The following is a 20,604-nucleotide window of genomic DNA, read 5'->3' on the forward strand; positions in this document are numbered from 1 at the left end:
TTCTATACACTAACCTTTATGAACTTGTGAATAGTAACGCCTTACCGCTCCGTTAGCTTCCTGTCGAAGTGCCGATCCGTTTTATTGCTTCCCACATTTAATATTCGTGGACAGCCATCCCGGTCCTTCTCGAGTTTACAGCACTCCCAGCAGTAGTAGGCATCGCTAACTCCGATACTACCGCAGAGTATACATTTCTTACCCTGTCCTCCAAAGGAGCACTGATCGCATATTCGTACTTTTGACAAAGGACGGACGTTCGAATCGCAGCTCGGGCACTTGCCGTCACATCGCTCACAGAGACGCCCGATGCTTGTACCGGGGAGCTTCATGCACATCACCAAGTCGAACTGATGGCGTGACATTACTGTTATTTGGTTCCCTACCTCGTGCTGGGTATGTCAGATGTGTAATCGCTAAGCGATGAATATTTCTTAAATCGCAAAGCAGCCGACTTTGTCAGATTTTAAAATGCTAAAACACATTTCCAGTCACATAGCAATGGGCTGTCCTCAGGATGAGTGTTCCATATGTTGGGAATCAATGCCCTCTGGGGTCGGAAGGCTAATGCCTTGTGGGCATGAATATCATTTAGCGTGTATACGGAAGTGGTTCCATCTTCACAGTGGGAATAGAAGTTGTCCCGTTTGTCGGACGGAGGCGAGCGTACTGGTAGATACTGATCATGAGGTGAAGATCGACCTGTCAGTCGGCCAACTGCTGGACTTCTACGGGCTGCTGGACGAGATTGGCTCTCAACTATTGGCTATAACCCTTCAAGATCACTCAACGCAGGACGATGAAGTTAATGAGGAGGGTTTAGCAGAACAGAGAGCGCAGCTGACTCTTGTCCAATGCGGGATATGTGGAGAGATGAACGGAGATATTGATACCTGTTGTAACAGATGTCACCACATGTATCATCATTCATGCCTCGGACAGCTGTTAGTTGAAGTAAATGCAGAACGGGAGCAGGGATGGAGCCACTGTATCTTCTGCTATGAACAGCTTGTTCCTCTGTATATCTCCGGGGCCCGTAGGGTGTTATCCTTGCAGGATCGGGGTGTGCATCGAGGCAGGGTTAGAAACAACAGAAGCATTCTAACCGAGTTGATATACGAGCGTAGCGGGGTGTTGGTCCACGGGATTGAGGATCAGCACGCCAGCCAGCATGACATTAACGATATTGAGCACTCGTGGCATCTGCTGGAACAGAATCGCCAGCGAAAGCAACTGGAATATCAAGATAAATGTAAGATTCAGGCACATGTACGACGAATACTTGACCACTACTACCACTGCGCCAAAGTCACGAAAGCGCAGTACACATTTATCAATAAGAAAGTGTCCCAGACTCTATATGCGCTGTCGAGAGGGGTGTATCCTGCGGTGGATCTCGATTACGATGGCATAGCAAAAACATTAATACTGGATGAGATGGAAAAGTTGTCTTCATAAGCGGGACTTGGTGGCTGGCCAAAATAAGTAGAGTTATTTATTGCTTACTTACTCCTTCTCTGTGGGCCCTTAGGCCGATTGAACTTAGGCTTTGAATCCTCCTGGGCTGGTTGTGAAGACTGTGGCTCTAGCGCACTTAGCTCCAACTCCTCAGGGTCCCCAACTTCGAACGTCTCTGAGATTTTGAAGCCGGAGTCATTGACGTAATTAGCGAAGCCCTGCTTATTCGCTGCATAAACCATGCGCTCCTTCACCTTACTCCCCGATGGGCAGGTGTAGATGAAAAATAGTCTACCCTCATCTTGATACAAGGTGTAGCTCGGTCTGTCGCGGTCCATAGCCGCCACTAGTGCCTTCGCGCTACCGGGGGTCTTCTTTGTCCGAAGTTTAATCTGTTCATCCGTTAGGTCGATCTCAAAGATCAGGGCGGTTCCATTGCTGATCAAATCTGAGAGGAGCTCATCCTCATTTATTTTGAACGCAACGCCAGTGGACATGGAAACCAGCTTACGACCACCACTGATGTTCTTCTCCGAATTTAGCTTGCGGTCAACCTCTGTCTTGATGAGCTCATCTTCCGTGTAGGCTTTCGGGCTTTCATCCGCAGCCCATGGCCGCTCCGCAAGCTCGTGCACTTCAGTGACCATTACGCTGCGGCCAATTTTGTTGGTCCCGACCTGCCTGAGTAACGTGTTCTTGCTAGAGGCGTACAACATCTTTTCGCGCACGGGGGCCGTATCTGGCGTGTAGCTGACGAATTGCCATATGTCACTATCCCGAATGAATAGGTAGCATGGCTTGGTGGGCTTCAGCTCGAGGTACTCTTGTAGCTGGCCCACAGACCGGAACTCCTTTCGGTATTCGATCTCGGTCGAGCGATCGTCGATCTGGCCGAGTATGACAAGGCCGTCGTCCCCCCTATTATTGAGTTCATCCAAAAGATGCTTGGAGGCATTGATACCGGACTGAGTTGACATCTTGATCCCTTCTTAATGCGCAGCTTTCTGTGACCCGCTCGGCACTACTAACACTTAGTGGCTCATGTGTCCCTTTTTCCAGCGTCAGGCGGGATCGAAAACCGTTGAGCGACAAGCAAGGTCTAACGAGAATTAAATATTTAAAATCGAAGGAAAGGTATGATATTTACAAACCATGGTTACCAGGAAACGACGAATATGTGTAACCATATTTCCCAGGCAAACATAGCTATCGCTTGCTTGTAAAATGAAGCTATTCTCTTACGAAGCAACGTTTTACGTCAACGCATCAATAGTATCCATAATGAGCTTAGATTCCTAGTAAAGGATCAGAAAATAAATTAATAACCGTGGCAACTGAACACCATCCTGGATTAATGCAGTAGAATGGTATATATTTACAGTAGCATGAACTCGCCAATGCCGACGCCGGGAAAGAACATCTCGCTTACAGCGGATTTGCGACGAATAGCCTTGCGCTTTATACGCTTCTTGCTAATACGGTTGCGGCTACCACTGCTCGAGGCACTGAGCGATAGAGTGCCGTCGGAATCCCGGAATGTCAACTTCCTAATTTTGTATTGAAACGAATCGCCCGCCGGCGGGAGGTGGGCGTCGGAGGAAATGTTGCTGTTAATGAAATCTTCCAGCGAGTCCGCAGCAGCAACAGGAATGGAGGGGCCTAGCGCATCGCTCGTGCTTGACCCTAGCGCCGGCGCATCATTCCAGGACCATGTGTCAGTAAATGGCAGCTGCTCGTCGACAGAAGAAGAGGTTTCTATATTTTTCCAGAAGTCCTTGCTGTCACTTACGATGATGTCGTCGCTGTCAAACATCGGCCCCCAGGAAGACGCCCGGTCCATATACGTTTCTTCTCCGCCGGCGGCCGCGCTGGCTCCGCACTCGTCACTGGCATCCCAGTTGATCTGGCGTGTGAAGCGCTTCGGATAGGACATGTTGAGGAACTCGAACTCGTCCTCGTCCCCCTCGCTAAATGAAGAAAAGGGCTCATGCAGCGGGGAGAAAAGCTCGTCAAGGTCCGAATCCTCGTGCTCGCTTCCCGCTGCGCTCGCTGCCTCCGCCCGGAATGCAGGCTGCTGCGAAGCCTCCGTCGCCCCCTCGCCTGGCGCCACCTCGTCCCCTCCGTTGTCCGCCACCAGCGGCGAGATCACATCCGTAGTGATAATGTGATTTGTAATCTGGAACTGCTGTGTGCGCCGCTTGCTGCCGCGCATTGCCGTCATCCCGCTACCCACTGTCTCTACATACTCGTTAGTATACCGCCGCCCGGCCCTGCGACTCGCCGTCGCTCCCTGCTGCAACATACGTGATGTGCTTGGCATAGTGCTCACAAGTACTCGCTAAAAACGTTACACCACTATGATCCGACGAGAATACACAGTAATAAACACGCTACTTCTGTTTCTTGCGCTTTATCAAAGGACAGTATACCTCCGTTGAGCGCACCGTCAGAATATTCCGCTATGTGCTCAGCCAATCCCCTGGATGGCTTCTTGTTGTAGTAGGGATAAGGGATACACAACCACCCGACGTCAGTCCTAATGCCGCTGGAACGTTATATCTTATACTGTATCATTATATATATAGCCATACATTGCGACGGCACTTTCTTTTTCCGTATTTCTTTTTCTTGCGCTGGCGACGTTGACTACGGCGCATCGGCGCCAGCGATCCTAGCTGGCGCGCGAGTGTCACCATCCGAAGCATTACGGCATGCGCTGGCATGCAACATGCCGCTTCTCCATCGCGTGGCTGTATCTTCAGCAGAAGAACCGAATCCGTGCGCTGTTGCCTGGGCAGAGCAGCGTCTCCTGTTTCACAGAGATGGCACGCTGCAAGTATGCTTGCTGGGCGGTCCATCACAGCCCTAATGCCTCGAGCTGCATCTTTCTTTTCCGCCGCGCCGGAAAAGGAAATATTTTTTTTCTGATTGGTGCGCCGAGCTCTGTGCTCGAGAAATTTGAAAAATTATAAAAGGACCCGCCGGAACGCAGATGCCTAACACCCTGACAGCAGCTACGGATCGCGCGCTGGCCGGCGCTACCCAGCTGGGAAGCGCTGTACAGCGTATCGGCAACCTCACCTGGCAATGATTAACGTGAGATCACCAATTGTTCCGACTGAATAGTGTTTCTACGTGTCGACATTCTCTAATCGTTAAGTTTCAGCCTTGTATGAGCCTGGTGAGCAGCCGAGCCTCAGTGGCAGTGAGCCGTGCTCGCATGCGTTGCGTGATGACTGTTTCCGACCGGGCGGACATAATTGTATCGACCTGCCACTGGCTTGCCAGTAGGCGCGCCCCAGTGTACAATTTCGGGGCGTTGGCAGCCGAGAATTGATGAGTGGTCGTAAGATAGCTGACTGCGTCTTGTGCGCGCGATGTTCACTGCCGCAGCACATCAGGAGATGTGCGCTTTCTTGTTGAATGCTGGTGTTGCTGTGATGATTTTTTTTATTCACACTGTCTAAGGGTGCAGTTTAACTACTGCACATCGATGAACACACTTACAAAAAACTGATTTAATGACTCTGATCGCAGCACCAGCATCATCAAGAAACCTTAAGGATCCCAGCCCGTGATAGTCACTGCGGACGGAATCTGTGTAGCCCATTTCTGTTTCGGGGCAGGGAATCTTAGTCCCCCTTAGTATGACGTCTCGGAATTAGGATACATAATTTAGCTACGCAACCTTTTGCGACAGGAGGGGTCGCAGAATTAAGTGAAACGCCAGAAAGCTTTTTGGCAGCACCCTTGCCACAGACGGCAAGAGTGATAGTTGCGCGATCCTATCTTTCAGCTAAAGGTAGCAGAGGAACAAGATACCTTAGGGGACGCGAGTTAGTGTAAGCAAGAAGACGTTTACTGATGTCTCTATGGAGCTTTGTGATAAGCTACCTCCTCGGGGGGTTGACGTTCTTCCCGTTATGCGCGCTAGCTGCGTTCTACATCGCCTCTAAACCGAAGGGCTCGGGGGGCAGGCGGACGACAGAACCAGCGGTGCTTGCAGCGTGCGATCCAGATTTCAAGGTCGGGGAGTTGGAGGAGCAGAAGGGCGTAGACGCGTTCAAGAAGGGCTGGGTGTACGTGACAAACAAGTACTACTACCATACCTCGGAGCTACAACGCGTTCCGAGCCCGGAGCGCGACGCGCTACCCACGCGGGACAAGATGAAGAGAAAGAAGAAGTTCTACGCCGTGCTGAAGCACGGGAACTTGTTCCTCTACAAGAGCGACGCGCCTAACACTGATGTATTCCAGGTTATTGTGTTGAAGAACTCCTTCGTGACCCTGTGGCCGCGCGACAGTAGCGCCGAGCTATCTGATGCTTCGCTCTTCACCAACCGGACCTGCATCTCCATTTGCAAGAACGGTAAGGCCTATCTCGACGAGGACGGTAAGCTCCAGTTTGAAACGGGGGGGGATATCGGCCCCGCGGACCAGTACTTTGTCTATGTTGACAACAACGTCGATAAGGAGGACTGGTACTTTGCTCTCATCAATGCATCCAAGATCAGCAGTTCAGGTACACTTCTTGACCCGGCCAGATCCGCCAAAACCGCGCATTTGAAAACCAAGGACAGTCTTTACCTAATTCAAACGGTGAACTCAACTGAGGGCCAGTTTGCAACCAAGTGGCTAAATACTTTGATTAGCCGTTTGTTCTTGTCGCTACAGCAGACTGAGATGTTGAATGACTGGTTACTGGAGAAAGTGCACAAAAAATTGACCAAGATAAATAAACCGGGCTTCTTGGATGACTTCAAGATAGAGCATATTGATGTTGGAAACGCTGCTCCCATGATAACGAACCCTAAACTTCTTGAATTTGCACCGGAGGGACAGACTAAGATACGTTTCAATCTGGTTTACCGTGGAAACCTATCGCTTATCATTTCCACTAAGGTGAATATCAACCTTGGTTCCCGGTTCAAAAGCAGAGAGGTTGCGATTGAGTTGGCTATGACCGTGCGAGAGCTTGAGGGCCCGATGATACTTTTGGTTAAACCTCCTCCGTCCAATAGGATGTGGTACGCGTTTGAGTCCGAGCCCCTGTTGAACCTTGATATCGAACCGGTTGTCAGCACCCGGCAACTCTCTTCGAACATGATAATCAATGTTCTCAAGTCGAAATTCAAGGAGGCACTCAGAGAGTCGATTGTATTACCGTATATGGACGATATGGTTTTCTATCCCACGCAGAATGAAATCTACCGCGGTGGTATCTGGATGCACGAACGTCAGGAACCATCAGAAGCTCCACAGCAGCTTTCAAGCTCTGGGGAGAGTAGTGATAATGTCCCCACGAATATCCCTTCAGGAAAACTTGATGCTTCTGCTCCATCGGCGTCAATTAGTGAAAAGCTTCATTCCCCTAGCCTCTCTCCTGATCAAAAGTCCTCATTCTCCTCAAAACCCTCAGATGACGAATTGAATTCAAGCTCATTAAGAAAGGCGGCAGAAGCACACCACTCAAGCGACTCGGATAGTGCTAGTGAAAGAGAGTCATTAGGAGATGGCAGTTTGAAAACTAAGACGATGCATAGGGTTGGAAACCTAAAGAATATGATCAAGGCCAGGACAACTGCCGATGCGAGCATCCGCTCGGTCGAATCAACTTCTTCATTAGATTCTACCACATCCAAGAAATATTTCCAGACTGGCATGAAGAAGATTGGGCGGTGGTATAAGGACCAGGTTAACAATGCAAGGGATGCAGTAACTGATGCACAACTTGATATCTTGCAAAAGGCGGAGCATGGTCCTTTTGTTCCAGAGCCTCCTAAACCAGTCGGTCCTGAAATGATCTCTAACAGGAGAAGTCATCCTCGTCTCAAATCGCAATCTGATATTAGGGATGATTTCATGAAGTCATCAGCTGAATCAAGTGCGGACATGTTTGTAAATAGGGCTAGAGCTACGTCCTTTGATGCTCCGAAGTCGCCAAATCTGAACGCCACCTACCCATTCGGCTCGCAAAGTCCCATGACACCGGTGTCACCAACTTCTGCAATGTCAAGGCGACTCTCTGCGAATAGTCAACAGGAACAGGCCCATTCCAGTGACTCTATTCCGGTGGATAGTCCGCCAACTACTATAAAGGAAACAATATCAGAAGTTCCTGAATTCAAGGAATTTACCAAAGAAAATAAGGGAGAACCACCTGCAGTACCTGATATGGCCACTGCCGCAGCTGCGACGGTTTTTTCAACCACTCCTTCCTCAATACTAGTTAATGGACAAAATGTCAGTCCGAAGGCTTTTGCTCGTTTAAGGCCATTACCAGTGGTTCCCAATGAGGAGATCGTATCTCAGCTTGAGGACTGTGAGCCTGCGAAAGATCCGGCTCCCTTTATTCCTCCTGACTTGCCCCCTAGGTCGCATTAACTAGTATTATAGGTATATACTTATTTGGTTTCGAAATGTGGAAAAGAGTTCAAAAAGCTAAATCGCGTTAAACAATACAGTTGACAAAAACATCAAAATAAAACAATCACCAAAATGGTAACCAACCAATGTACATTTGAGCAAGATTCTCGTCTGAACTTGCTTGTTGTACGACAGTATCGACCTGTCCAGGGACACTTAAGGGGAGATCATCTCGAGGATCAATACCACGAACTTTATTCCTTAATACCCTAAGGGCATTTTGGATACTATGGTCCATATTCCTATCGTACATTATAGTTTCAATTATGTTAACCAGGGCAAGTTCATTATTTCTCATGACACGTACTGTAACTTCGCTAGATTTCTTGAAAGTGCCCTCTGTTCCAGTAACACCAAAGGCGTCTTGTATATTTTGAGTTAGCCTAAAAGGCACAATTTCTGGCACCGGTAATGTCTTTCCTTTCTCAAACAAGCAGTCGAAATCTACATGAAGGACTTTTCCAGTCTGAAGGTCCAATAATATGTTTTCTAAATGTCTGTCCCCAAGGCCCAGGATATGCCCAACCATGGCCATGACAGCATAAGATCTAACGAAAGCGTTTCTCGCGTTGTACCAACGGATCGGATTAGGAAATGTTTCAAGGAACCATTGGTATAATACAGGGGGAAATGTATCTGTGCAACTTTTGTAAAACCCCAGCCTTTGCTCTTCTGAAACGGATTTCCATTTCTCGTATAATACTGACAGAGTGTATTTGATCTTCATACTATCATATTTTGCCATTAAAATGGAGCGGATAGTATCAACATTGGGCACAATCTCTATTAGACCACAATCCTCCCTTAAGGATAGGATAGCGTACGTTGTTATATTCAGACTCCTCCGCCTAGACTCAGAGTCTTTACCCAACAAGAACACCATCATGTTTGCAAACTGCATATACTGATTATCTTGACGCACATCCTCTTTCTTGCACATAATACCGTATAGTTCCCCATCGGAACCTATGATGTTGATTTTCTTTGGTTTTTTTAGTGATGAATAAACTTTATAGTGAGGCGTGAAACAGTTAATGGTAACTCTTTTTGAGGAACCGTGCTTACCCGATGTATCTGCATAAGACGGAGATAGGTTGGCCAAATTAATATTTACAGGAACCACCATTTCAGAGGGAGCAAGATTGATATCAAACTTAAAATCATTCTGCAGGGATTTACCACTCCTGCTAGACATATTTTTAACATCCTTAATACAAACTCTTGTCATAGCCTGCACTAGAGATATTGCAGACGAAATCAAAGAAGATTTATCTGGCATGCGCTTCTTTATAGCATCCATAATTTGTTTCCCTGCGTGAACGCGCTTATTTTCCTGAGAATTTAGTAAGACCGTGATATACCAAAGCATAATAGAAGGATACTCAAGCGTTAGCTTTAAAAGGATATTCATTATTAAAGTGGCTGAATCAGTATGCTTATGCAGTAGTCGGGAAAGCAACTGAGTTAACACTGTATACCAGATATGCGTTGGACAATTTTGTATCGCAACATCAATGCATTTACAAATTTCCTTCGTATATCTTTTGAAGTGATATTCACCTTCCGAAGAACCACTTTCAACTGAGCGGCTCGCGGTATCCAACCAGAATGTGATAACTTTAGGTAATGCTTCTCTGACTTTTACTGTGTTCTTTTCGAAGGCACTGAGAAAATAGGTTATTGCCTTGTATTCTAGCGATCCAGTTGTCACAAACCCGTCCGCGCGCTTTTTCTCTAATAGCCTGCTGTAATAGAGACCGAAGGAGTAGTACGGTTCATCCCAATCTTTATCAAGACCTATTACTTCCTTATACTGATGAGAAATTTGCACGGAAGTGGCATTATTCGATAAATCTAACCACTCCGTATATTTTAATAGCACCTTAGCTCGATCCCTATCCTTGAGTGTTTTGATTCCCTTGCGCTTTTGGTGAATTTCTGCCACAGTTTTTAGTGCAAGCTCTTTCTCGCCTTGCTTCCATAGGATTTCTGCATACTCTAGTTCTGCTTCAGTATGCTCGAGCTTTAAAGCATGCATTAGGCAGTCACTTGCAATATCTAATCTATCATTTTCCCTGGCTAGTTGTGCCATCTTAAAATAAGTATCTGCAAGATCCTGCTTGACAAACTCCTCAGATCTCATCAGATTATGACTTTTCCTCATAGAAAGTAAATAGAAGTTAGGTTCAAAATCGCTACCCACATTTTTAAACCTGACAGCAAGATTACGCACTGATCTATTGAACTGGATATCCGTGCTGCATTTAGAAAGAATGCTATTGTCACGTATACCATGCAGTTTAATAAACAAGTTTCTTCTTTTCAAAAGGGTAGTGCTATGCGACGGTGTAGTGAAATGTGAACCAATAAGCCTATAGCAGTACTTAGAATGCGTTTCAATCATGTCAGTTTTACCCTCTAGGACTGCCAATAGAGATTTCGCCAGGTTATAGTGTAAAAGTATGCTGGGATCTGTTAAAGTCTCCAATTGTTCAATTCGCCGTATCCAGATCTTCAATTCAGTAATATTTCCCGAAAGCGAAGCGGTTTCAATTCCCATGTTATAGAACTCATCGAGGTTTAGGGGCAGCTGCCTTTTCTTGGATGGTATATTTAATTCAAGCTTTTTAAGCGTTTGATCATACAATTGATGGTCGTACATCAATTTTAGCATTCGACTTGTTGGAACTGAGTTTTCAACGCCTCCTTGCTCGTTTAATAAAGAATCACCCAGAGCATCAAAACAATCCTGCGCCATTTTCCAATTATCAGAATACTGCAGTTCTTCAATACGCGAAGTCAAGTTATTGCTGCAGAATACCTTCAAAACACCTACCACTGCGTCGATATCATTGATTTCGGCGTACGTTGTTTGTAAATATGGCAGTAGCTTATCATCCTGTAAACCATTAGATGATTTTTCACGATAACTTTGCTCCAAGTATAATGCAGACCTCTCAAAAGAGTTTGTCTCTAATGACTTCTGAGCTAAGACATGTGATGGGATAATATCAGCAAACTTGCCTGCTCGGTTAAGCATTCGAGTGTACTTCTCCTCCCGTATAGTAAACGTTCCATGTTGTTTACTATAGTTCTGTCTAAATTGATTCACCCACTTTTTACAATACTCGAATACACGGAATATCGAGTCGTAACACATTTTTAATCCGTCGATTTGGTAATGGTTCAAGTCATACAATGTGTAATTAAAAATGTACTCAAAGTCTTTAATGACATTTTGAAGGTAATCAAAGTACTTAGTACCGGACTCAGCCTTTATAATGATGTCCATAATAATATATGGTAGTAGATAATCGGATAGCGTACCATCATCTTCTCTTATCAGGGATGAAAACACATGTAAAGGGTGACTGGATTCAGTAGCAGTTTTGAGTAAATCTAGCGACAGATTTTTGATCCAAGTAGAGTATCCATCTTTAACTTTAAAAGATGGGTATGAGAGCGGGACATATTCTTTCCAAGACTGCGCAAGATACAATGACGATAATAGGGGATAAAGTGTCGTTTTGGAAATATCATTAAATCTATTCCATAGTTTTGACTCATTCGGATATAGATCTGGTTTTGTTACATCCCATGATGAAGCGCTCAGGCCACAGTACTTGAGCGATTCTTGAATCACTAGGGCAACAAATAACTGTTTTGTGGGGTTTTCGCTTTGCCAGAATGATGGAACTAATCGTTCGTTTATTATGTTTATCAAGAATTTGGTAGTTTGGGTTGGGTTATTGAAATCACAAATATCATTATCATAAACGTTGCACCTTTGTAGTTCATGTTTCGTTACATCTAACACTCCAATCATACTTATGCACAATGCACATGTTTCACAGATGATGAGATCGCTGTTTCTATACTTGTGGGAGGTATCAAGTAGCGCACCAAGTAACTCAGAGATATTTTTGCCATCTTTCGAGATGAGCTTAATATCTATCCCAGCATCCTGTTTCTTCTCCAAGAATAGACGAATATCCTGCAAGGTCTGTTTGATAACATAAATGTTGTGGCTTTTCAGGTTAGATACAAAAACGGAAACCCAATTCGTATTCTTCAATAACTTCGATGCTGTTCTTGCAAAAAAGCCATGGTTTTCAAATATATGGAGTTCACTTTTATTCAAAAAGGCGAGCACAATATATGGTCGAGAATTGGTTAACAACGTTTGCTTTTCAAGTATCAATGCATCCAGGATATCTATCGCCGCCTGTTGTATCTTTCCGCTAAACTCATCCCATTTCTGGAGAATAAAGCATATAAGCACATCTATCACCGTTGAAAGTTCTTCCTCTGAAAGATACTTCACGAGATGAAGCCAACACCTTAACGTGTTATACCGCATCTCAGGGATTTCAAGCCCAGTCTGTAAACATATGCTCACCTGTGCCAGCGCAGATATAATACATTCTTTAGAGGCATATTTTATGAGAAATGAAATACCACTGATAACTCGTAGCTTCTCAAAATAAGTGGTTTTACCTTCGATGTCGTGCATATCACTGGAAAATACCTGAAATATACCAAGTATATTGTCCTTCAATTTCTTCTGGAAAACTGCTTCCTTCTCTTGGGTCCATTCAGTTACATTTTTGAATTTTGATCCGCGGTGCTTATCTACAGAGAAGTTGGTAAGGAAGAGAAACCTTAGAGAGCTCAATACTGCACGCTCATTGTCATTCATTGGGGAGTCGACCTTCTCAACTGGCTTGAATAGTTTCAGCACTTCAGCTAGCGTTTTGTAATCTGGCAGAAACCCAGCGACGTAGCTTCGATCAAAGGTAGGATCGTTATTGATAAACAATGTTTCAATTGTTTCCAAGGAAAATAGACCATGCTTTACAAGGGCAACAGCAAAGATCTGCCTGCTATTCCGGTCTAGCAAGCGTTTTTTCTGTTCGGATACCATAGAGGGCTCGTTGTTCTGGCACATAATTTTGGCGATTTCCGTTAACGCATCTCCTTTATATTGTGTCAAGGCATAGGGTACTATATACCGTTGAAAGTTTTCTATCACTGTCTTTGCAGAGTATTCCAACAGGTTCAGCAGCCGTTCAAGGCTCAATTTCTTTTCCCCAAGGTTTTTCCCTATCTGTTTCAAGAGTATGGGCAGAATTGGTGAGAGCAGCTGGTAGGCAGTTTTGTTCAACACGCGAGCAATGAATTTCAGCTGAGAAGCCATAACAACATGCTCAACAAAGTTGGAAGAGTTAAAGATATCAATAAGTTTCAGTAGCAAAGAGTCAAAGAGTTCACCGGAAGTACTTAGTGTCAATTGTGTCCACGCCATGAGGTAAGTTTCTGTGATATGGGGATCTGGGTTTCTCTGGAGAAATTTGATAATCAATGCCGTTTGCTGCTCGTCTGCATTATAGGAGCGGCTGAGATTCCAGTATGGGATCAACAGGACGCTCAAGATCCGAACATGCCGGTTGAGACTCATAAAGGCCATGCGGAAAAGCTGTATGCAGCCATGCTCATCTACCATATCGCCGTAGTGGTTCTCCACGAGCTTCGGCGGCTGGAAGTGGGTAAAAATAGACCGCAATGTTATGAGGATTCCAATTACAAGAGCCTCTCCGGAGGATTCAAGCTGTTCTCTTAAATAGTATCCTACCAGTAGCTTGAACGCCAGAGAGTCACTAGCTGCTTCTGGCCGTGAAGGATCAATGGACTCACGTGGCAACCACAGATTTGTATGATCGCACAGGTCACAGTCAAAGCCAGGCGAGGGCTTGCGAGACTCGAGACACGCCAGCTTCCTCACCAGCGACAGGTACCGGACCTGAGCCTCGGTATCTTGACGCCCGAACGCACGTGCAATGCCTTCGTCTAGATGGGTGTAGAGCGCCACAGGGTCCGCGCCAAGCGGCACGCCTGCAGCTGAAAACTGGTGCACAAGCAGAGCGCTGTCGCCTACTTGGAAGTCGCACAGAACCCGCAGCCGCAGCTTTTCCAGCTGCCTATTGGACGTAAACGGCTCCAAAATCACTGGCGGCGTGCCCGCGGCCAGCAGTTTGGCTCTAAGCGCCGGGTCCCAGCGCAGGGCGTGGTCCGCCGCAAACTGCCGCTCCAGGTCGTAGCGCACGAGCTGGAGGCTACGCTGCGCGTCGGTCGCCGCCTCCGGCAGCTCTGCGGCATCCAGCACGAGCACCTCGCGCACGAGCAGCAGCGCCGCGCGGTCGCTCCGGCACCGCACGTAGAGCCGCAGCAGCAGCCTGCTCCACGCCGCAAACTCGCGCCGCAGGTGCTTGCCGCGCACAAAGTACTGTAGCTGCTCCAGCGCGAAGCGCAGCTCCCCCAGCCCCGGCCGGTCCGGCTCGAGGTACGCCTGCACAGACACGCCCAGCAGCCGCACCTGCACCTCCTCGTACTCCGCCAGCGGCAACTCGACCGCGTCGCCAATGTAGCGCGCCAGCCGCGCCAGCCGCTGCAGGCGCAGCCCTACGCGCTCCGCGCCTCCCGTCACGAACCAGAACTCGCGCGACACCGCCCACTCCGCGGCCACGCACAGCGCTCGCAGCGCCCGCATGTGCTCGCCCGCCTCCTGCCCGCCGCCCAGCACCGCCCGCACCGCTGCCTCCCCCGCGCACAGCTCGCGGTCCAGCTCCGCGCCCACGCGCGCACGCCACCGCTGCCCGTAGAGATCCGCGCACAGCCGCACCCACCTGCTCGACGCGCGCCGCAGCGCCCACCCGCGCTCCCGCCGACCGAAGTGCACCGCCGCTACCCGCCAGCAGCTGCGCACTGCCCACAACACCCCCGCCTCCTCGTCCAGCGCCTCCGCCAGCACCATGGGCCGCCCCGTGAACACCAGATCCAGCGCCTCGCACGCCCGCCAGAACGCCGCGTCCGCCACCTCCGCGTCCGCCAGTTTCGCCACCACCGTCCGCGCCACCCGCCGTGCCCGCCCGCCCCCCTCTCGCGGCGGAAACTCCCCGGCGTATCCTCCGGCCCGCCCCTGCGCCCGCTCCGCCCGCAGTGCCCCGACCAGCTCGTCCAGATACCTCGTCTGTCCGTCCATCGCCGCGCCGCCCGCCGCCGCCGTAGTGGTTGGGAGTTTTTCACGCGTCGCGCACATACACACCTACACACCTACACACTACCGCCCATACTGCTGCTGCTGCGCCGCCCGCAGTTCCGCCTCGAAGTTCAGTGGCCGCTTGAACAACAGAATGTGCGGTTCCGGCGCGTGGCACTCATAATGTTCCCATCCCAGCGACTGCGTCACGCCCAACCCGCGCCACTCGTCCTCCGTCAGGATACGCAGCGTCCCGGTCTCGGAATTGAAGTAGTCGGAGGGTATCACCTTGAGCATGGCCTTCGGCAGCATCACGTGCCGGTACTCGTGCGTGTCGTCCGAGTAGCGCGGCGAGTAGTGGATTGACTCCTGGAACTCCAACACACGCGCACGCTCTTGGTCGCTAAGCTTTCTACCTTGGAAAGGATGGTTTGAGAACATGCCGCCGTCGTAGCGTTCGTGAGGTTTGTTTACGGGGCAAATTTTTTCGCGCGTGGAAGCTTGTTTGTTTACTGCGGTGGTCCACCAGCAGCAGCGCGAATCAGGAACGCAGAGCGGTAGCGGGAGGCAGGGCGAGACGGCGATGAAGAGCAACGTATTCGTGGGTATCAAGGGCCACGGGGTGCTAGAAGGCGCTGCGTACCGGGAGAAGTACGACTACGTGTTGGAGGGCGTGACGAACGGGCGCTACCGGGACGCGGTGCGGGCGGCAGCGGCCGCCGGGGTTGCAGTGAGCCCACCGGAGCTGGCGGAGGTGGGGGGCGGGCCCGGGGGCGGGGCGGGGCGGCTGGGACTGGCGGCGCCGTGGCTGGAGCTGGAGAGCGCGGAGCCGGCGATCGGAGAGGTGAGCCTGCGGGTGCTGGAGCACGAGTACGAGTACGCACGGGCGGAGGGTGTGAAGCAGCTGATCGTGGCGCCGCCGCGAGAGCTGGGGCGGCTGAACCTGTACGCGCAGCGGCTGGGGCGGCTGCTGGCGCGGGCGGGGCGGGGGCCACCGCTGGTGTCTGTGTCGCTGCCCCTGTTCGAGGCGGGGGACCCGCTGTCGACGTGGGAGCTGTGGAACACGGTGCGGCGGCTGTGCCGGTATCACCCGAATCTGACGGCGACGCTTGCGGTTCCGCGAGGGCGGACGCCGGGGCACGTGCTGCGGCGGTGGCTCGCGGAGCCGGTGTCGTGCCTGCTGGTGTCGTCGTCGATCTTCGCGACGAACCAGTACAACTACCCGGTGCTGCACAAGCACAACCAGGAGCTGATCGGGCTGTTCCAGCGGCTGAACGGGCGCGCGGAGAGCGTATTGGGCGAGCTGACGATTGTGCTGCACGGCATAGAGAAGCACGCGGAACGCGTTCGCGGGGGTGAGCCGATCTACCTGGAGTACATCAACTATCTGCTGAAGAAGGGCGACCGGGCGCTGCTGCAGGCGCCGGGCGAGGATGGTGCGCCGCGTGTAATGCAGCCGCTACAGCCGCATGCAGTGGACCTGTCAAGCGAGGTGTACCAGATCTTCGAGCAGGACAAGACGAAGTACGATCTCTACGCCAAGGCGATCACCGCGGCGCTGCGCTCCATTCGCAGTACCATGAACAAGATGTGGCTACACGATGATCTGAACATCATTGTGGTCGGTGCAGGCCGCGGCGGGCTGGTTGACCGCGCCTACACCTGTCTAAGGCAGCTTGGAATATCTAGATTTAAGTTAGTTGCTCTTGAGAAGAACCCGCAGGCCGTCATACACCTGCAGAAAAAGAACATCGAGAAATGGGGTAATTCGGTTGATATTGTATCCGCAAACATGCGGGAGTGGTCCTCTAAGGTCAAGTTCGACTTGTGCATCAGTGAATTGCTGGGATCTTTTGGCTGTAATGAATTGGCTCCAGAGTGCCTTGAGGCCTTCGAGAAGACGAACTGCACAGACCGGACAATTTTCATCCCACAATCATACACCTCGTATGTGGCGCCAGTTTCAGCACCGCTACTGTATCAGATGCTCAGGAACAAAGAGGACAATGCTCTTGAATCTCCTTGGGTTGTCCGCAATGTTCCTTCTTGCCTTCTGTCAACCAAAGTGTATGAGCTGTGGAGTTTCAAGCACCCTGGTGGAACCTCCAACACCGCGCGCTCCACGGTGACTAACATGAAAATAAAGCACAAGGGCGAAGTCCATGGCTTGCTGGGCTTTTTCACCGCTGAAATATATGGAGATATCCGTCTATCAATTCTTCCTGATGATTGTAAAATTAAATTACGCGGTAGCGCGCCAGATTCTGATGGTCGCCGAAAGAGTGTCGACCTTGATTCAAAACTCGGACACACTCCGAATATGTCATCCTGGTCGCCTATCTTCTTCCCATTATTATATCCAATGTTTGTGGGCGATGATACTGAGCTAGAGCTAACAATGTTGCGGAATAGGTGCATGAGAGGTGTTTGGTATGAGTGGTCATTGAGCAGCTACGTATATAACGCAATTTCGCAAGATCGGAAGCCTGGTAGCTTTCTGAAAGGAACACAGCAGCTGCTAAACAGCAAACCTGAGCCGAACTTTAAAGATACGTTCACCAGGTCGAAGAAACACGATGGACTGAACAGTGTCATGTTAGATTTACAAAACACTGCTACCATATTAAATGCTGGAGATCTCGGTGAGCCGCGGGAAGCTCAATATGACGGTAATATCGAGGAAAACAGCGCGTCCACGGAATTGCTGAAAAGGACATTTGTAGGGAAGAGCGAATTTATTAGTCCAGAGTTAACTGGATGGCAGAGTGTGCACGATGTGCACGAATTGGGCCAAACTATGACAGAAAAACCTAATAAGGGGGATTATAACAATAGTGAATATGAAGATAAGGACTATTCCAATTATGAAGAATATCACGTAAGAGTACGGACAAATACCACTGAGTTACACAATATTGGCGGTCATGCCTACATGATTAAATTGTAATGCCACTCTGTGGCTAGCACTGTGGCAACTGAATTTCACTTCTCATGATCACTTCCGACCGATTTGGTGGAAACAAGGTCATTGAAATGTTCGCGCTATGCTAACATAAAAGCAACATTTCTATTTATGCTTCCGCATACTATGTAATACTTGAACAATGACTATCTAAAAAATAAAAGCTTTGCTGTATGTTACCATGGATTTTCTTCAATCGTAGATGATTCTTGCCAGTCACCTCGTTGAATTGCATTACCAGGTGCATTTATTGTGCCAAATATATTGCCATTCTCTGAAGGTTCATACGTGGTGCTCTTCCTATGATCATTTGAGCTAGTATCATCCTCCTCATTTTCGTCATCAGTAATAGAAGGCTCTTGCTTCGTCTGCTGTACTTCCAAAGATCTGTCCCGTACGTTGCGCTCGTGAAGAATCTCAATATCTTCTCTGACATCATCTGGTAGTAGTGGAACAAACCTATATGCATCGGGAACGGTGACATATAGTTCAGTGAGTTCGCTCATCATGGGCAAAATCACCAACGGCTGCGTTTTCTCAGGGAAAAGCACACTGCAGCTTTCATTTTTAGCCATATTAGCCAGCTGTTTCTTGAGGTTAGAGTCAAACCGTTTTTCATCGACTTCATAGCGATATTTTTCAACCACCTTTAGTAATTGCGCAGGATTTAATGCATTTAATAAATTCATAGCATTCGATAGAGAGGCCTCATCATCAATAGAGGAGGCCACTTGTAGCCATTGCAATAATTGGTGGACAGGTTCTAGATGTATCTGTGCAATACGGCTGAATGACTGGTAGTAGAACAGGGTATTTGTTGGATCCATTACAAGTTCCTCTTCCTTCTTAACGGGAGCATACATCGTTATATTTCTTAGTGTCCGTTGCTTCAGATTAATTTCTGAGATTGGCTTTAGCAAAGTGTATGGGAATCTTTCCCAAATAAAGGTATCAACCATTTTAGATTTGGGGACAGTCATGTCATGGTTTTTAACCCAATCTTCAATTGTTGAAAGGTTTAGCCTTATTTGCATTGCTTGGGCCCTTGACAGATATTTTTTACTGCTAACCATGATGTTAAATATAGACGTGGAAAACCATTCAATACTTGTTGATAGACATTGCATCGATAGAAGCGGATGCACCTGATGGGATTCTAACACATAAGCTAGTGCACCAAAAATTTGGACAATTTTTATCGGAGCAGGTTTCATCTGTTCCTCGATTGAGGGAGGATATAACATGCGCAGGATTTCGTCATATGAATCTGGCCCCTTTTTATGCGACTGTCTCTTCTTCTTGAAGAAGTTCCAGTCTTTCTTATAAAGCGTCTGCTTTACATCAATGATAGTGGTGTGAGACAGAATTGCGGGTACGAGAAGTTTTTCCACTCGAGAGTGGACGGAAGAACATAACTCCATCATTAAAGATTGCATTGCATTTATGAGCTCCTGCAGGAGAAGTGGATGCGTGCGAAAGAATGTTTCATCCCGATACAGGAAGTAATACAGAAACGCCAGACAACTTAGCCAATATGACAGGCTTACTATATCGCCGTTATTTCCTGTCACCACTCCACCAAGGTTTGCTTGTTGAGAAGATAAGATTCTCGTGATCGACAGGTGAAAAGTACTCTCTACCAATTCGGAACGCTGACTTTTCCTTCTTGCATAGCGCAGACACTGGAATATCAGTGCAGCTGGGCAAACAGTATCATGTGGCCTGCGCTGAGGCAAATCAACAAGTGTGTCCAAAATCTGGATAATATCAAAGTCTGCAAATTCGATAAATTGGCCAGGTAAAAGTCGCTCGTAATCAAAGAGAATAGTAGCAGCTTCCTGTGTAGTGGGCCTCCCAGTATCTGGCGGTTGATATAAACTAGCAGATATACCCGCCTCATCTGCAACAGCTAAACCAACCGTCTGTAGGCGAATTTTATCATTCATGGTCCGATCAAGTTCGTCAAGTCTAACAGGCGCCTTGTATAAGTCCCCAGATGATCCAAATATGTCTTCAACCTTTGGAGAGTGTTTTAATTCTAATAATCCATGGTGCTCGGCAAATTCGTACATTTCAGTCCCCGGGACCAGTAAGTCGAGAGCAGTGGCGCTGCTACTATTGCGGTAATCAAATTGCAGTTCATCCTGGTAATTCAGTAGCTCAACACAACACTCCTGCTGTTGTAAATGGAAGCACCACATTAATGGAGAGTATGATGTCAACCCATCTGCAATATTGACATCCAGATCCCTTGTCTCGTGTAGCAACTCGATATACTCGGGATGATTGAACACAATCGCGTACACAAGCAGAGGTACAGATGTCCTGCTAATGTCGTTAACTTGACCCGCTACTTGCTGGAGTAGCTGCTTGAAACGACCAACTTGGCTCTCCTCCTCACTTATAAGCAACGCTAGCGCTGACCATGGATCTGAAGTATCCTTCAGCAATTTTAAGGATTCCTTGACCTTTTGAGTTCGTGAGTCACTGTTGAGACTAAAGCCGTCCGCATTTGTGGCAGCGGACCACGGCTCTTGAAAGTTCATCAAGTGTATCCCTCTTAGTATATCGCTCTTAGTGGTCTCTGCTTGCTTGGACTACATTCGTTTAACGGTCCTGCCTAAAAGGGCTCACTCATTTCACCATACATATTCTCAACAGCTGGCGATTTCATCACGTGATAACAGTATTTATATGTCAAGTATAATATATATATAATATA

At 48.3% G+C, this 20,604-nt stretch overlaps 9 protein-coding genes and 3 non-coding genes across 12 annotated transcripts; 6 read left to right on the plus strand and 6 right to left on the minus strand.

Moving 5' to 3' along the window:
* Nucleotides 1-41: 41 nt before the first annotated feature.
* On the minus strand, nucleotides 42-365 carry RDS3 (U2 snRNP complex subunit RDS3; the record flags this gene model as incomplete). Its single annotated transcript, NM_208403.1, has 1 exon — nucleotides 42-365. The coding sequence occupies one exon, from the start codon at nucleotides 363-365 to the stop codon at nucleotides 42-44; it is 324 nt and encodes a 107-aa protein (NP_983050.1).
* A 106-nt stretch (nucleotides 366-471) lies between these two features.
* On the plus strand, nucleotides 472-1,458 carry ASR1 (ubiquitin-protein ligase ASR1; the record flags this gene model as incomplete). The annotated part of the gene is made up of 1 exon (NM_208404.1): nucleotides 472-1,458. One exon carries the CDS (start codon nucleotides 472-474, stop codon nucleotides 1,456-1,458), a length of 987 nt encoding a protein of 328 aa, NP_983051.1.
* Nucleotides 1,459-1,502: 44 nt separating this feature from the next.
* TWF1 (twinfilin TWF1) lies at nucleotides 1,503-2,435 on the minus strand (the record flags this gene model as incomplete). The annotated part of the gene is made up of 1 exon (NM_208405.2): nucleotides 1,503-2,435. One exon carries the CDS (start codon nucleotides 2,433-2,435, stop codon nucleotides 1,503-1,505), a length of 933 nt encoding a protein of 310 aa, NP_983052.2.
* Nucleotides 2,436-2,833: 398 nt separating this feature from the next.
* AGOS_ABR106C (uncharacterized protein) lies at nucleotides 2,834-3,778 on the minus strand (the record flags this gene model as incomplete). Its single annotated transcript, NM_208406.2, has 2 exons — nucleotides 2,834-3,696; nucleotides 3,763-3,778. 2 exons carry the CDS (start codon nucleotides 3,776-3,778, stop codon nucleotides 2,834-2,836), a joined length of 879 nt encoding a protein of 292 aa, NP_983053.2.
* Nucleotides 3,779-4,544: 766 nt separating this feature from the next.
* Nucleotides 4,545-4,624, plus strand: AGOS_AgSNR41. The gene has a single exon (NR_149386.1). It is a non-coding gene; the product is annotated as an AgSNR41 (small nuclear RNA).
* Nucleotides 4,625-4,782: 158 nt separating this feature from the next.
* Nucleotides 4,783-4,819, plus strand: AGOS_AgSNR70. The gene has a single exon (NR_149417.1). It is a non-coding gene; the product is annotated as an AgSNR70 (small nuclear RNA).
* Nucleotides 4,820-4,894: 75 nt separating this feature from the next.
* AGOS_AgSNR51 lies at nucleotides 4,895-4,989 on the plus strand. Its single transcript, NR_149396.1, has one exon. It is a non-coding gene; the product is annotated as an AgSNR51 (small nuclear RNA).
* Nucleotides 4,990-5,322: 333 nt separating this feature from the next.
* NVJ2 (Nvj2p) lies at nucleotides 5,323-7,842 on the plus strand (the record flags this gene model as incomplete). Its single annotated transcript, NM_208407.2, has 1 exon — nucleotides 5,323-7,842. One exon carries the CDS (start codon nucleotides 5,323-5,325, stop codon nucleotides 7,840-7,842), a length of 2,520 nt encoding a protein of 839 aa, NP_983054.2.
* A 106-nt stretch (nucleotides 7,843-7,948) lies between these two features.
* On the minus strand, nucleotides 7,949-14,923 carry MEC1 (protein kinase MEC1; the record flags this gene model as incomplete). The annotated part of the gene is made up of 1 exon (NM_208408.2): nucleotides 7,949-14,923. One exon carries the CDS (start codon nucleotides 14,921-14,923, stop codon nucleotides 7,949-7,951), a length of 6,975 nt encoding a protein of 2,324 aa, NP_983055.2.
* Nucleotides 14,924-15,001: 78 nt separating this feature from the next.
* Nucleotides 15,002-15,361, minus strand: CKS1 (cyclin-dependent protein kinase regulatory subunit CKS1; the record flags this gene model as incomplete). The annotated part of the gene is made up of 1 exon (NM_208409.1): nucleotides 15,002-15,361. The coding sequence occupies one exon, from the start codon at nucleotides 15,359-15,361 to the stop codon at nucleotides 15,002-15,004; it is 360 nt and encodes a 119-aa protein (NP_983056.1).
* A 142-nt stretch (nucleotides 15,362-15,503) lies between these two features.
* Nucleotides 15,504-17,867, plus strand: HSL7 (protein arginine N-methyltransferase; the record flags this gene model as incomplete). The annotated part of the gene is made up of 1 exon (NM_208410.2): nucleotides 15,504-17,867. One exon carries the CDS (start codon nucleotides 15,504-15,506, stop codon nucleotides 17,865-17,867), a length of 2,364 nt encoding a protein of 787 aa, NP_983057.2.
* A 191-nt stretch (nucleotides 17,868-18,058) lies between these two features.
* AGOS_ABR111C (uncharacterized protein) lies at nucleotides 18,059-20,428 on the minus strand (the record flags this gene model as incomplete). Its single annotated transcript, NM_208411.2, has 1 exon — nucleotides 18,059-20,428. One exon carries the CDS (start codon nucleotides 20,426-20,428, stop codon nucleotides 18,059-18,061), a length of 2,370 nt encoding a protein of 789 aa, NP_983058.2.
* Between the last annotated feature and the right edge of the window lie 176 nt (nucleotides 20,429-20,604).

The sequence above is a fragment of the Eremothecium gossypii genome, chromosome II (assembly GCF_000091025.4).
Source record: "Eremothecium gossypii ATCC 10895 chromosome II, complete sequence".
Taxonomy (NCBI): domain Eukaryota; kingdom Fungi; phylum Ascomycota; class Saccharomycetes; order Saccharomycetales; family Saccharomycetaceae; genus Eremothecium; species Eremothecium gossypii.